This window comes from Felis catus, chromosome B3 (genome assembly GCF_018350175.1).
Source record: "Felis catus isolate Fca126 chromosome B3, F.catus_Fca126_mat1.0, whole genome shotgun sequence".
In the NCBI taxonomy this organism is placed as follows: domain Eukaryota; kingdom Metazoa; phylum Chordata; class Mammalia; order Carnivora; family Felidae; genus Felis; species Felis catus.
The window spans coordinates 125,297,901-125,311,262 of NC_058373.1; the positions used below are offsets into that span (position 1 = coordinate 125,297,901).

Sequence of the window (13,362 nt, forward strand, 5' to 3'; positions counted from 1 at the left end):
TTAATAGCACCCTGTGTAACTCACAAAAATATCCTAGTTTGGATGATAAATGATATGGTCACCCTAGTGATTACATAAGACTTACATGCTAAGAAGAAATTTGAGGAAGAGATGGGATCTGATTTTTCCTGTTTATAAAAAAGGGATAAGCAAGCAGAGAATCACATCTTTCACCCCAGTGAATAAATGGTTCCTACATCTTGTCTTCCCAATTGAGCCATAAGAGCCCTTTAAGGATGTATCATTCAGTTGGAGAAACTGGAACTTCTTATGACGTGGACAGAATGACCATTCTAGTAACCCTTTGAGAAAGCTTCACACTTCTAAACTAAGAAATTCAGGAGAAAATTCAGAGCAATAGGTATGTTATAAAGTTAGGAAAACAAGTTTGTAGCTTTCAAAATTCATCTTTTCCTACAAATGGCACAGCTTCATCCATTATAAATCTCTGCAGATCTCTACACACACATACACACACAAAAAATAATCTTTTCAATGTCTTCCATTGCTCCTTCCATACTAAAAATATATTTGGATTAAAATAATTTATGTAATGTTATCTACAAGTGGCAATGGCTTGGGTGACCTGATAAATCAAAGGATAATTATTTAGAGAAGAGATAAAACAGGAAGTACAGGACCATTAGAACATTCCCAATGACGTGATAAAAACTCAAATAGAACAGAGTTCCTTTTATAAACATTGTATTAATGAAAACATTTTACTGGCAGATTTAATTCAAAATTTAAAGATAGATTTTTTTTTCAACGTTTATTTATTTTGGGGACAGAGAGAGACAGAGCATGAACGGGTGAGGGGCAGAGAGAGAGGGAGACACAGAATCGGAAACAGGCTCCAGGCTCCGAGCCATCAGCCCAGAGCCCGACGCGGGGCTCGAACTCACGGACCGCGAGATCGTGACCTGGCTGAAGTCGGACGCTTAACCGACTGCGCCACCCAGGCGCCCCAAAAGATAGATTTTTTTAAATAAAAGTATTTGCACATCATCCCTCATAAATTCTGATTTAGTTATCCTGGACCGAGTCTTAGACATATGTATCTTTTAAGAGCCTCCCAGGTAGTTTAGCTGAATGGCCAGGGTTGAGAATCTCTGTTATTACAACAGGTGGACACCATCTATTAATATTTAATTTTCCCAAATATAGAGATACCTCTCAATAAAAAGCAGTCACTGAGTTTGGCTGCGTTAGTCATTCTTATAACAAGATGGAATTTGTGGAGGCTATTTGAAACAGTATTCCTTAGGTATTCTTGACAAGTTGTACTTAGAAGTTTCTCTTTTCTCTTTTATAATAATTAAAGCCTTTATTTGAGTTATCCTTTGCTTACAAAGTTCCAGAAAAGTCTTGAATTTTCAGATTAATCAAAATAAAGAAGTCTTGAGTAGACATGTAGTCACTACCCTACGGAATGTTCCGCTAGAGAATTATAAATTTCTCATCTTCTTTGAGACTCTATTTCTAATCCCATGCAGTTACACTGTTAAAAATGCCTCTTTTTTATTATTGTGTTCTTTTCTAATTTCTTTCATTTTCTGCTATTTTGAGTAATTCACTGTTTATTCATTACCTTAACACATATTCACTGAGGCTCTACTACATGCCAGGCACTATGACAGACACTCAAAATTCAAAGGCCACACAAAGCAGACACTGTTCTCCATTTCAGAGAATGTACAGCCTAATCAGACAATATCCAAACAATTAGAAAGTTGTACTGTGATAATTAATGAAAGGAGTTCTTGGTGCAATAAGGGATACTTAAGGGAAATTTTACCTAATCGGGAAATTCAGGAAAAGCTTCTGAAGGAAGTGTCATTTAAATGAAACCTTAGGGATGAATAGGACCTAATGAATTGGGAAGCTTTCAGGTATCACAGGATTTGAAAAAAGTATAACTAATTGGAGCATAATTAGGGAGAAATCATGGAGGTTATACATGTTGTCTGATCTGGGAAGCCCCTGACAAAGAAGTTTTAACAAAATCAGTATGTTTGAAGTATGTCTGGCATTCACAACCCTACTAACTTTCTACTTTGCATTATATTTTTATGATATTCAGCTACTTGTCAATAGATGCAACTCTGCAGCGACTGGAATCACATTCCTTCTACAATTTGAGTAAAATGACTCACATGTAAGTACAATGAAAAGTGCAGCACAGACCCCACCATAGCCAGTCTTGATTGATAATTCTGGGCTCCAAATGGCTGTTAACAGCTGGGTGTTCGACCATGGTTCAAAACTTCTGTGTCTGATTAAATTCTTGACTTGTTCTCACAGTTTGTTAATCCATCCAAAATCCCATTTCCATGGTTGAAAGGTAAAGTCAAAACTAGAAGTTCTCTTCTCAAATTGTCATTTCATTCTATTACTAGTATGTCAGCAGATTTCATTGGTGTGGATATCAGTGAGTCAATACATATTTACTGACTACTAACTGGATTCCAGGCCTGTGCAAGATTCTGTATATCTAACATTTTTCCTCAGTTAGGAAAACATAGAAGAGAAATGTAGCTTCATGAGATTAGAACAGGAGTCAGGATACAAACTCTGGCCTTAGAGTTGATTATAATTGGGTTGGAACCCTGGTTTCTCTGTCTACCCACTGTCTAACCTTGCACAATCATGTAATCTTTCCTAGCCTCACATTCCTTATTTGTAAAATAAAGCTAATAAGAGTTTTAACTTCATATGGTGAGCATACATATTGAATGATATAATGCATGTAAGCATTAAGCACCATGCCTACCATGTCAAAACCAGGCAGCACATTTCGTCAATAATTATTCTGTTTTTATTTCTCTAGTCCATTACAATTGATTAAAAGTTGTAAATAATCACATTACATCCTTCTAGGCAGCCACTTAATTTTATGAAATACTATGAAATATTAACTATTTCCTTGAAGAAACAAAAATACCTATTTTCTATAAATACCTAGTATGTTCTAGACATTATGATAAACGTTCTATGTTCTATATTTAAGGTTCAAAAAAACAACCTTATTAAGTAGATATTATTTTTTTATTATTTATATAAGGAAAACATAAATTCATAAAGGATAAATATGTTTTCCTTAGTCACTCAGTTACTAAAGGATCAGAGCAGAATCTTTACACCATAAATATCTTACTGGAAAATTCTTTCCCTATGCACTGCATTTTGCTGCCTTCAAGAACACTGAGGCTCAGAATGTTGCTTTTAGCTATGGTAGGCAAGCTTCCAACAGATCAATCATTACTCTGAAAGTAACTAGAGAAGCAAATCCTCAAAACAACATTCTATTGTTTTCCTCTTGAGGTGTTCTGTGAATTGTAATCAACAACTGAGAGGCTCCGACTGAACAGAAGATTAGGCAATATCATAGGGCTAGTGAATCAAAGATTGGAGTTCAGGACTTATGAAGGAGGAGGGCTCCTCAGTAAACTAACATCCCAAGATTTTAGCTGGGATCCCTAAACAGCTTCATCACAGAAGTATGGAAAATAGATCAACTCTCACAAAGACTAATGCCTGGCTTTGAATCAACAAAAAATAACAAGGCACAGAAAAAAACAAAACAAGAACATATGGGGAAAAAAAGCAGGAGAAGAAAACAAACAACAGAAAATGAGAGGAAACTCAAATGTTAGAGTTTTGGAGTTATTAGGCACAGATCTTTAATTAATAACTATAATTAATATATTCAAAATTTTAAAGACTAGAGAATTTCAAAATAGAATTAGAAACTATAAAAAGGATCAAATAGAAACAAGAACTTAAAAATTCAATAACTGAAATAAAATCCAAGCACGAGTTTAACAACAAATTAGACACAGCTCAAAAGAGAATCAGTAACCTGGAAGATTAAGTCAGAAAAATATATCCAACCACAGCGCCTGGATGGCTCAGTCAGTTAAGCATCCAACTCTTGGTTTCAGCTCAGGTCATGATCTCATGGTTCCATGGGACTGAGTCCTACATCAGGCTCCACAATGACAGTGCAGAGCCTGCTTTGGATTCTCTGTCTCCCTCTCTGCCCCTGCCCCACCCCTCCCCCTTGTGCTGTCTCTGTCTCAAAATAAAGAAATAAACTTTAAATATATTTATATTTGTATTTATCCAGGCTGAACCATGGAGAGAAAAAGAAAATAAAAAATATATGGCACAGTAAAAAGTCTGGAATACCTGTAATTGGGTCCCAAAAAAGAAAAGAGAAAGAAGGAGAGAAGCAATATTTAAAGAGAATTTTCTAAAATTCATAAAGGATGTCAAGTCACAGATATAATTACCACAAACCCCAACAGGATAAATACAAAGAAAACACATCAAGGCACGTCATGGTAAAGGTATTAAAAACCAAAGACGATGTGAAAATCACTAAAAGCAGCCAAAGGGGGAAAAACACATATACACTTTCAAAGAAGTAGAAACAGGATTGATAGTTGATCATTCATTCAACAGAAATGATACAGTCTATAAAAGCAATAGAAAGATACCTACGATAAGGATAACAACAAAATTAACAATGGTAAATATCTGCCAATTTCTTCGAAATTGAAGGCAAAAGAAAGACATTTCAAGCAAACAAAAGTTCTTCATATGAAGAACCTACTAAAGGGAATTTTAAGGTTAAAGGAAAATAATGCCAAATAGTTGCCCAGAAGTACAGAAGGAAATGAAAAGCAAGCAATACAAAAGGTAAATATAAATGACACTGGACTGCACAAAACTAAACAAAAAATATTTTTCTGGGTTTAAAATACAGGCAATTCTTGGGGCTCAGTAGGTTAAGCATTTGACTGGCTCAGGTCATGATCTCACAGTTTGTGGGTTCGAGCCCTGCGTTGGGCTCTGTGCTGACAGCTCAGAGCCTGCTTCAGACTCTGTGTCTCCCCCTCTCTCTGCCCCTTCCCCGCTCACATTCTGTCTCTCTCTCTCTCTCTCTCTCTCTCTCTCTCACTCTCTCTCTCTCTCTCTCTCAAAAATAAGTAAACATTTAAAAAAATTTAGGGGTGCCTGGGTGGCTCAGTCAGTTAAGTGTCCAACTTCAGCTCAGGTCATGATCTCACAGTTTGTGAGTTCAAGCCCCGCATCAGGCTCTGTGCTGACAGCTCAGAGCCTGGAGCCTGCTTCAGATTCTACGTCTCCCTCTCTCTCTGCCCCTCCCATGCTCGCACTCTGTCTCTCTCTCTCTCTCAAAAATAAATAAACACTAGAAATATTTTAAATAAATAAATAAATAAATAAATAAATAAATAAATAAATAAATAAATTTAAAAACACAGGCAATTCTTGTGCTGCATGATGGGTGTAGGATCATAAAACTGCATGCTGAAACTATGCAAAGTGATCTTAATAATCAATGAAAAAATTAGGATTGTTTTGTGACTTTTAAAAGTGTTTATCAAAACAGTAAAATCTCCTTTACTGTTGGTTATAAATGTATAGGGGAAGGAAAAATAGTACACTGATACTTATTTAGCACACTGTAATTTTAAACTTTAAAATTAAAGTTTACAATTAAAATGTTTTATTTCTTTGTAAAAAAAAAATCAAGAGTAGTTTGAACAGTACATGCCTTTTTCTCTTTGCTATGTAACTTACTAGAACATCACGTCAATGTCTTGGCAAATTGTCATTCTTCTTTCTAGGTCTGGATCAGTTTCCAATATTTAATTCTCTGCTCTTTCAATGTCATAAAATATTTCTTACAGTTCTTTTAATTGAATTTTGTTTTTTTAATCAGCGTCTTTTCTTTTGGGGCATTTTCATCCTTTCATTCACAACCATTTTGCTCAGTAATGTCAATAATTTGCCCTCACAAATTTCCTGTGATTGAATATCTAGAGTCTCTCAAATAGTGGATGTATCAACATTCACACGCTCAGCTATTTCTTCTATGACTCCATTTATATTCAATTCAAATTTCACTTCCAGCATTATCACATTTTGTTTCTCTGCTGCACTTTTATCTCTGCCGGTCAGTTCCCTCTTTCAATTATCCACTTTTGCAAAATGTCATATGGGTTTACCACTGGAAGGCAAGGAGCCAATACAGCTGCACAGTGTTACTGTTAATAGATGAACTGGATAACAGATGCTCAGTGACTGATGACCAATGACTTTGAAAGAAGTGTAACTGGTCACCTATCATGATACACATCTGTTATGTACATAGTGATGCATAGACTGAAGAGCTGGCAGCGAAGTTTTGTGCAGTTATTCACACAATATATTATGATAGCCAAAATTTGAACCATGTGGTCGGGACCAGATATTATTTAAATTTAAATAAATAATGGTAACTGAATATTATGCATATTGGAACCATGCAAAGCAAGGACTAACTATATCCACAGAATTAAAATACACAATAGCAAATAAAGAATGGGAGGGTTATAAATGGTGTTAAATTGTTCTAAGGTCCAGGACACCTGGGCGCCTAAGTCGGTTAAGCGTCTGACTTCAGCTCAGATTATGATCTCACGGTTCATGAGTTCAAGCCCTGTGTGGGGCTCTGTGCTGACAGCCTGGAGCCTGTTTCAGATTCTATGTCTCCCTCCCTCTCTCTCTCTCTCTCTCTCTCTCTCTCTCTGCCCCTCCCCCACTCATGCTCTTTCTGTCTCTCTCTCTCAAAAATAAATAAACATTAAAAAATTTTTTAATTGTTCTAAGGTCCTTGAATTGTCTGAGAAATGGTAACAGTACTAACTTGTATTAGACTTTTTTTTTAATGTTTTTATTTATTTTTGAAGGAGAGAGAGAGACAGAGCATGAGCAGGGGAGGAGCAGAGAGAGAGGGAGACACAGAATCCGAAGCAGGCTCCAGACTCAGACCTGTCAGCACAAAGCCTGTCGTGGGGCTCTAACCCACGAACTGCAAGATCATGACCTGAGCCGAGGTCAGATGCTTGACCAACTGAGCCACCCAGGCACCCCTTGTGTTAGACTTTTATAAATAATGAATACATGTTTTAATCCATAGGGCAACAACTAAAATAATTGTAAAAGAATGGATAACTAACAAGCTAATAGTAGTGAGGAACAGAATAATAAAAATAATACAAAAAAGAGCAAGAAATTAGAATAAAGAACTTCTGCAACAAATAGATTTAACCCCAAGTAATATTTATATTAACTGTGTTAAATGTAAAAGGACTTACTATTCTAGTTAAAATACAAAGATTGCCAGATAGGTTAATAAAACTAAAAACTCAATAGTATGCTGCTTACAAGGGACATACTTTAAATACAATGATATAAAAAGACTGAAAGTGGGGCGCCTGGGTGGCGCAGTCGGTTAAGCGTCCGACTTCAGCCAGGTCACGATCTCGCGGTCCGTGAGTTCGAGCCCCGCGTCAGGCTCTGGGCTGATGGCTCAGAGCCTGGAGCCTGTTTCCGATTCTGTGTCTCCCTCTCTCTCTGCCCCTCCCCCGTTCATGCTCTGTCTCTCTCTGTCCGAAAAATAAATAAACGTTGAAAAAAAAAATTTAAAAAAAATAAATAAATAAATAAAAAGACTGAAAGTGTAAAGATAAAAATATTAACATGCAAACAATAACTAAGAGAAAATTGATATAAATATACCAATACATGTTGACCATGAAGTCTTCCTGTATATAAAAAGGGAAATTTTATTATGATAAAAAGAATTACTATAGACAGATATAATGATTCTAAATTTGAATATCTGTAAGGGCATAGCTTCAAACCATGTAAAAGCAGAAATGTATAGAACTGAAAAAAAATAGATAATCCACAATCATAGTGGGGATTTGTTTTAATAGGGTTTTATCTTACAGACTATGCATACCAAAAAAGTAATACTGATAAGAAATTAATAAGGTTTGAAGAACATCATTTGCAAACTTAAGCTTACTGACTTGTATAAAATATTGTTCCCAACAATTGCAGAGTACATATTCTTTCTTTTCAAGGACACATGTAATATTTATTAAAACTGACCACATGCAGGGGTGCCTGTGTGGCTCAGTTGGTGGAGCATGTGACTCTTTATCTTAGGGTCTTAAGTTCAAGCTCCACATTGGGTGTAGAGTTTACTTAATTAAAAAAAATTTTTTTTTTTAAATTGACCATATGCAGAGCCATGAAAGCAAGTCTCAATAGCTTACAAAAAATTAAAATCAAGTATGTTCTCTGACTAATAAAAAATGCACTTCTAAATAACCATGGGTCAAAGAAGAAATCAGTAGACACTAGGAAGCAATTTTAACTTAAGTGACAATAAAAATATGACAAATCAAAACCCATGAGATGCAGTTAAAGTCATAGTTAAAGAAAATGTACGGCTTTAAAAAGACAGATTAAAAATGAAGGCTGACGATAAATTACGTATTTTACGTATCTATCACAAGAAATTTACAAAGGAACAGCAAATTGAAACTAAAGAAAGTACAATATCCAAGAGAACTGAGAATCTAGGTCAGTAAGAACAACGGCTTAAATTCAAAACCAAATCTCCAGACTCCAAATATAACGCTCCCTTATTATACCATTTTGATTCTCTGCCCCTCTCCAAAAAAAAAATCAAAGAAATTAATTTGTGACAAAGCTCCATATGCATCCTGCAGCTCTTAAAAGCAACTGTTTTGTTTTTATTGTGGCCTTTTCCTCATAAAGATTCTAGTAGTTAACATTTCTCTTAGAAATATGCATTTTCTCCCTCTGAGGGAAAGTGTTAACTTTGAGGAGGAAAGAAAACTATTAAATACAAAAACTAAAAGGAGGATGAGTTTAGAAATGGATTTTTAAAAGGATATCTCTCTTATGTATATGAGATCTTAAGAGTCTAACATCTTAGAAAATAGGAGAATAACGCATCTTGCCTTTCTCCAGATCTGCCTAATACATATCTGCAAATGAGTTTCGTTGGCACAAAGGAAAAGGATAGTGAAGACTTTTGGGCTCCTACCACCCAAATGCTTAATGCCTTTAGTTTGTAATCATTTATTAAGAAATGACTATAAACAAAGCATTATACTACTTGCATGAGAAAAACAGAGCTAAAGAATCCCTCTCCCTCCCTCAAAGAATTGAGATAGACAGGAAAGCATGAAACAAAATATCAATACAGAGGGGCGCCTGGGTGGCTCAGTAGGTTAAACAGCTACTTGGGCTCAGGTCATGACCTCACCACTTCTGAATCTGAGCCCTGCATGGGCCTCTGGGCTAACAGCACAGAGCCCAGAGCCTGCTTCAGATTCTGTGTCCCTCTCTCTCTGCCCCTCCCCCGCTCATGCTCTGTCTCTCTCAAATATAAATAAACATTAAAAAAATTGTTTTTAAGATATCAATAAAGAATGATTTGTTTCATCTATAAACAGCATAGCACCATCAGCCAAACCTCCCTAGGACTCTTGAGCAGAGAACTGAAGCCCTCTGATTTATTTAGGAAACAGAGTCCTTCATCAAGTTGGATTTGCTACAATATAGATACTGAAGTGTAGATGGCAAATGTCAGTGCATATTGTCAACACTTACTCAAAGGCCTCAGTAAGAACATAAGCAGTTAAAGAACATAATGTTACTCTGTTTCATGGATGTCTTTCCTCAGCTGCCCTCTTCCTCGCTTTTGGCTGTGTGATTTGGTAAATAGGCTGTATGGAAGGACTCACAGCCCATCATCCCCACTTCTAAACGTCCTTTCATTACTTTTTCAAATGTCTCTGCTAATGCACTACATTACTCCTCTGAGCTCACTTCCCACTTCATGCTTAGACTGTACTCTGTGGTAGGAATTGCAATGCTAGAAAATATGCACTAAAATTGTTGGTGACCTAGATCTGGCATTCCAAAGATAAAAAGCTACCTATTCATTCAACAAATAGTTACGTTTAACCCTGTGCTAACGTTATGCTAAATTACATCTTAGCTATACACAGGATTCAAAACAGTGGATCATTCTTTTTTATTTTATTTGAGAGAGAACAAGCGAAGGAGAGGGGCAGAGAGAGAGGGAGAGGGGGAGAGGAGGAGGGAGGGAGAGAGAGAGAGAGAGAGAGAGAGAGAGAGAATCTCAAGCAGGCTCCATGTTCAATGTAGAGCCCAATGTGGGGCTCGATCCCATCACCCTGGGTCATGACTTGAGCCAAAATCAAGAGTCGGGAGCTCAACCAACTGAGCCACCCAGGTACCCCTCATTATATTCTTACCTAAACCCTCCTCCCTTGGCCTCTGTGATCCCACACTCCTGGTCATCCTCTACCATGATGGCCAGTCTTTCTCATTCTCCTTTCCTGGTTCCTTATACTTCCACACTTTTAAACACTGGAGTTCCACGTGCCCAAGTGCTGTGTCTTCTTCTCTTCTTACTCTGTGATTTTCCCCCATGTGACCTTATCCAACTATTCTCAGATTGACATAACTGGTCCAGGCCTCTCTTTTTATTCTTGGGCCATTTACCTTTTGGTCTCCTTGACATCTCCTCTCAGATGTCTCACATGTATGTCACTCCTTAAATGCCCCAAATGAAATCTACCTCTTCTTCCAAAATCCACCACTCCTACGGTATTTGCTGAGGCAGCACATGGCACTTCCATTCATCTTATTGCAAATTCCAGACACCTGAGGGGTATCACTATACCTTCTTTCCTCATCACCCCCCTCTAATCCTTCACCACATACTGTTAATTCTACTACTCTAATATATAAAAATTATACCCTTTACTCTCCACTGCCATAACCCTTGCTCAAGCCATCATCATTTCTTGCTTGGGATACAGTAATTTCATAGCTTAACTAATCTTGCCTGTTTGGGACCCCTCTAATTCATTTCTGCACAATAGCCAGAGTGATTTTGCTCTTAAGATAAATCCACGGTTTTCAAAGGAAACTTCCAGGCCCAGGACTGCAGCTGGCCCCTGCCCACATCTGTCTCCTCATCTCACTCCATTCCTGTGAACCTGTGTTCTTTAATTCCTTGGACAGTCCAAGATCTTCCCCACCTGAAGACCTTCAAATGCTTTTGCCTGTGTCTACCAAGTTCTTTAATCTCGGTCTTTGCCCATTTAACTCTACTGATTATTTATTTTCTCTTCCTGAATATTACTTAGACATACCCTGGATCCTACCCACCCACCCCCCACCTACATTATTCTCCTTGTGAATCCATCATTGAATCCTCTACAGAACTTATTAAAATTTGTGATTATACAAATGTGTGATAATAGTTTCCACAAGGCAGTGTGTTTTATGTGCCAATCACCTACATCAAACTACAAAGAAACTATCAGATTAAAGCCCCCAGAAGGAATAAGTGGATATATACTGAACACACTCTTTTAAAATAATGAATTGAAAGAGGTCCGTCTGAATTAATAAAAATTCTGATTGATAGAACATTTGGTATATGTGTGTACTGACATATGTTTAGAAAATGTACTGTCTCCCAACACTATGCTAAATGTTCAACACTTCACTTAATCTTTGCACTTCTAAGTAGCTACTATAATTTTATAGTAAGAAAATTGAGTTCAATAACTTTATGTATTTATATATATAATATATTTTATATAATTGGACCTTGCTTTTATATCCAGTCTGACAATCTCTGCCTTTCAGTTGGAGTAGTTGGTCCATTACATTTACTTCAGTTATTGATATAGTTGAAGTCTGCCATTTTCAATTATTTTCTATTTATCTTCTTTGTTCCTTTATTCCTCCTTTGGCTTCTTTTGGATTAATCAGTTTGTCTTTGCTTTTGTTTTTTAATATTTTATTCTACCTTTTAACTTTTTAGCTCTTTGTAATATTTTTTGTGGTTATTCAAGGGATTACAAAATACATCCTTCATTTAACATAGTCCATCAAGAAGGCTTATCATACCAATGCCCATGACATGTAAGAAACTTAAAATTATTACTGCATTTACCTCTTCCCATCTTCAGTGATATTTTTGCCACATATTTTATTTCTATATATGTTATAAATTCCATAATACATTACTATATTTTCTAAAGAGTTGATTGACTTTTAAAGAATTTAAGTGAAACTAGTCTCTTATATATACTCACATATTTAATGTTTCCGGTGTTCATTCTTTCCAATGATTCAATCAATTCCGTAAGTTTGAAGGACTTCCTTTAGCATGTTAGTGTGGTTCTGCTGGCCACAAATTTTGTCAGCTTTCTTTATCTGAAGACACTTTTATTTTACCTTAATATTTAAAAATTATTTTCACTGGGTATAGACTTCTAACAAGGCAATCTGTTTCAGCCCTTTGAAGGTATCTTTCAATGTCTTCTGGCCTTCATTGTTTCTGATGAGTAGTCATTCCTATTCTTATCATTGTTCTCCTATAACGAACATGCCCTCTTTTCTCGGGCTGCTTTTAAGGCTTTATATTCTGGGCTTTCAAAATAATATACCTAGGTGACATTGTCTTTGTATTTAACCAGCTTTTGGTTTTCTGGAATTCCTGGGCCTATGGATTTCTGGTTTTATTCAAATTTTGAAATGTTTTTTCGGTACATCAATAGATTACGGTGTAAGTGACACCATGCATTTTCAGGCCCAGTTTCTAAGTGAACTGGCAGCTTTCACTTTAGATGCTTGGAGCCTTAAGCCACTGTGTAAACCCTGTTGAAGGCAAGACCATATGGGGAGGCTCTGAATTACTACACGGAGATGGAGAAGGGCCTAGCTGAGCCTAGCTTTCTAGCGATCACCTTCAAAGGGCCAGGCATAGAAGCACAACTACTTTGGACCTCTAGATTGATCCAGACACCAGCTAAATACCAACCAGTGATCCCAGTGGATGCCACATGAAGCAGAAGAAAAGCCCACTTTAGCAATGCTTGAAATCCTAATCCACAAAATTGTTACCCCACTTAGTTTGGGGTAATTTGTTATACGACAACAGATACCCAGAAGAGGTAGCAATTATGTATTAGTTAACAATGGGTGAAAGACGTTGAAGATTTGTATAAGAAAACTACAAGAATGGCAGGTTTCTTTATAAGTTATTGAGAGTCCTAAGTGGATTTAAATCAGTTCTCCTGGGTTTTAAACTACCACTGGGGTACAGTTTGGCCCCCAAAGTATACATTTGATAAAGACTTACATCTGTAAAATGATGAAACCTGGTCACTTCTATCTTCTAGTTCATGGTTTCAATTGTACACAGATTGTTGCCATTGTTCCCCCTAATAGTAGCAGCCGCAATTACTGAACACCTTTTAAGGGCAAGCGCTCTGCTAAAAGTGCTTCATGTATCTTCTCTCACTTAATCTCACTAAGCCTCAGTTTCCACGACACAAACTGAAGATGGTAATACATACTTCATGGGGCTTGTGCCCTAATTTACTCCGCTAAGAAATTTCAGAGTCAGAATTTGAA

At 36.7% G+C, this 13,362-nt stretch overlaps 1 protein-coding gene across 7 annotated transcripts in view; it reads left to right on the forward strand.

Annotated features, from left to right (window-relative positions):
- TSHR (thyroid stimulating hormone receptor) overlaps positions 1–13,362 on the forward strand; it is a 163,979-nt gene that overhangs the window by 94,744 nt on the left and 55,873 nt on the right. For 4 of the 7 annotated variants that reach the window (XM_019831721.2, XM_019831722.3, NM_001009288.1 and 1 more), the window contains 1 exon segment: positions 2,084–2,158. The exons of the other annotated variants lie outside the window; for them this stretch is intronic. In XM_019831721.2, the coding sequence (XP_019687280.1) occupies positions 2,084–2,158 (75 nt within the window). 7 annotated transcript variants of the gene reach the window in all.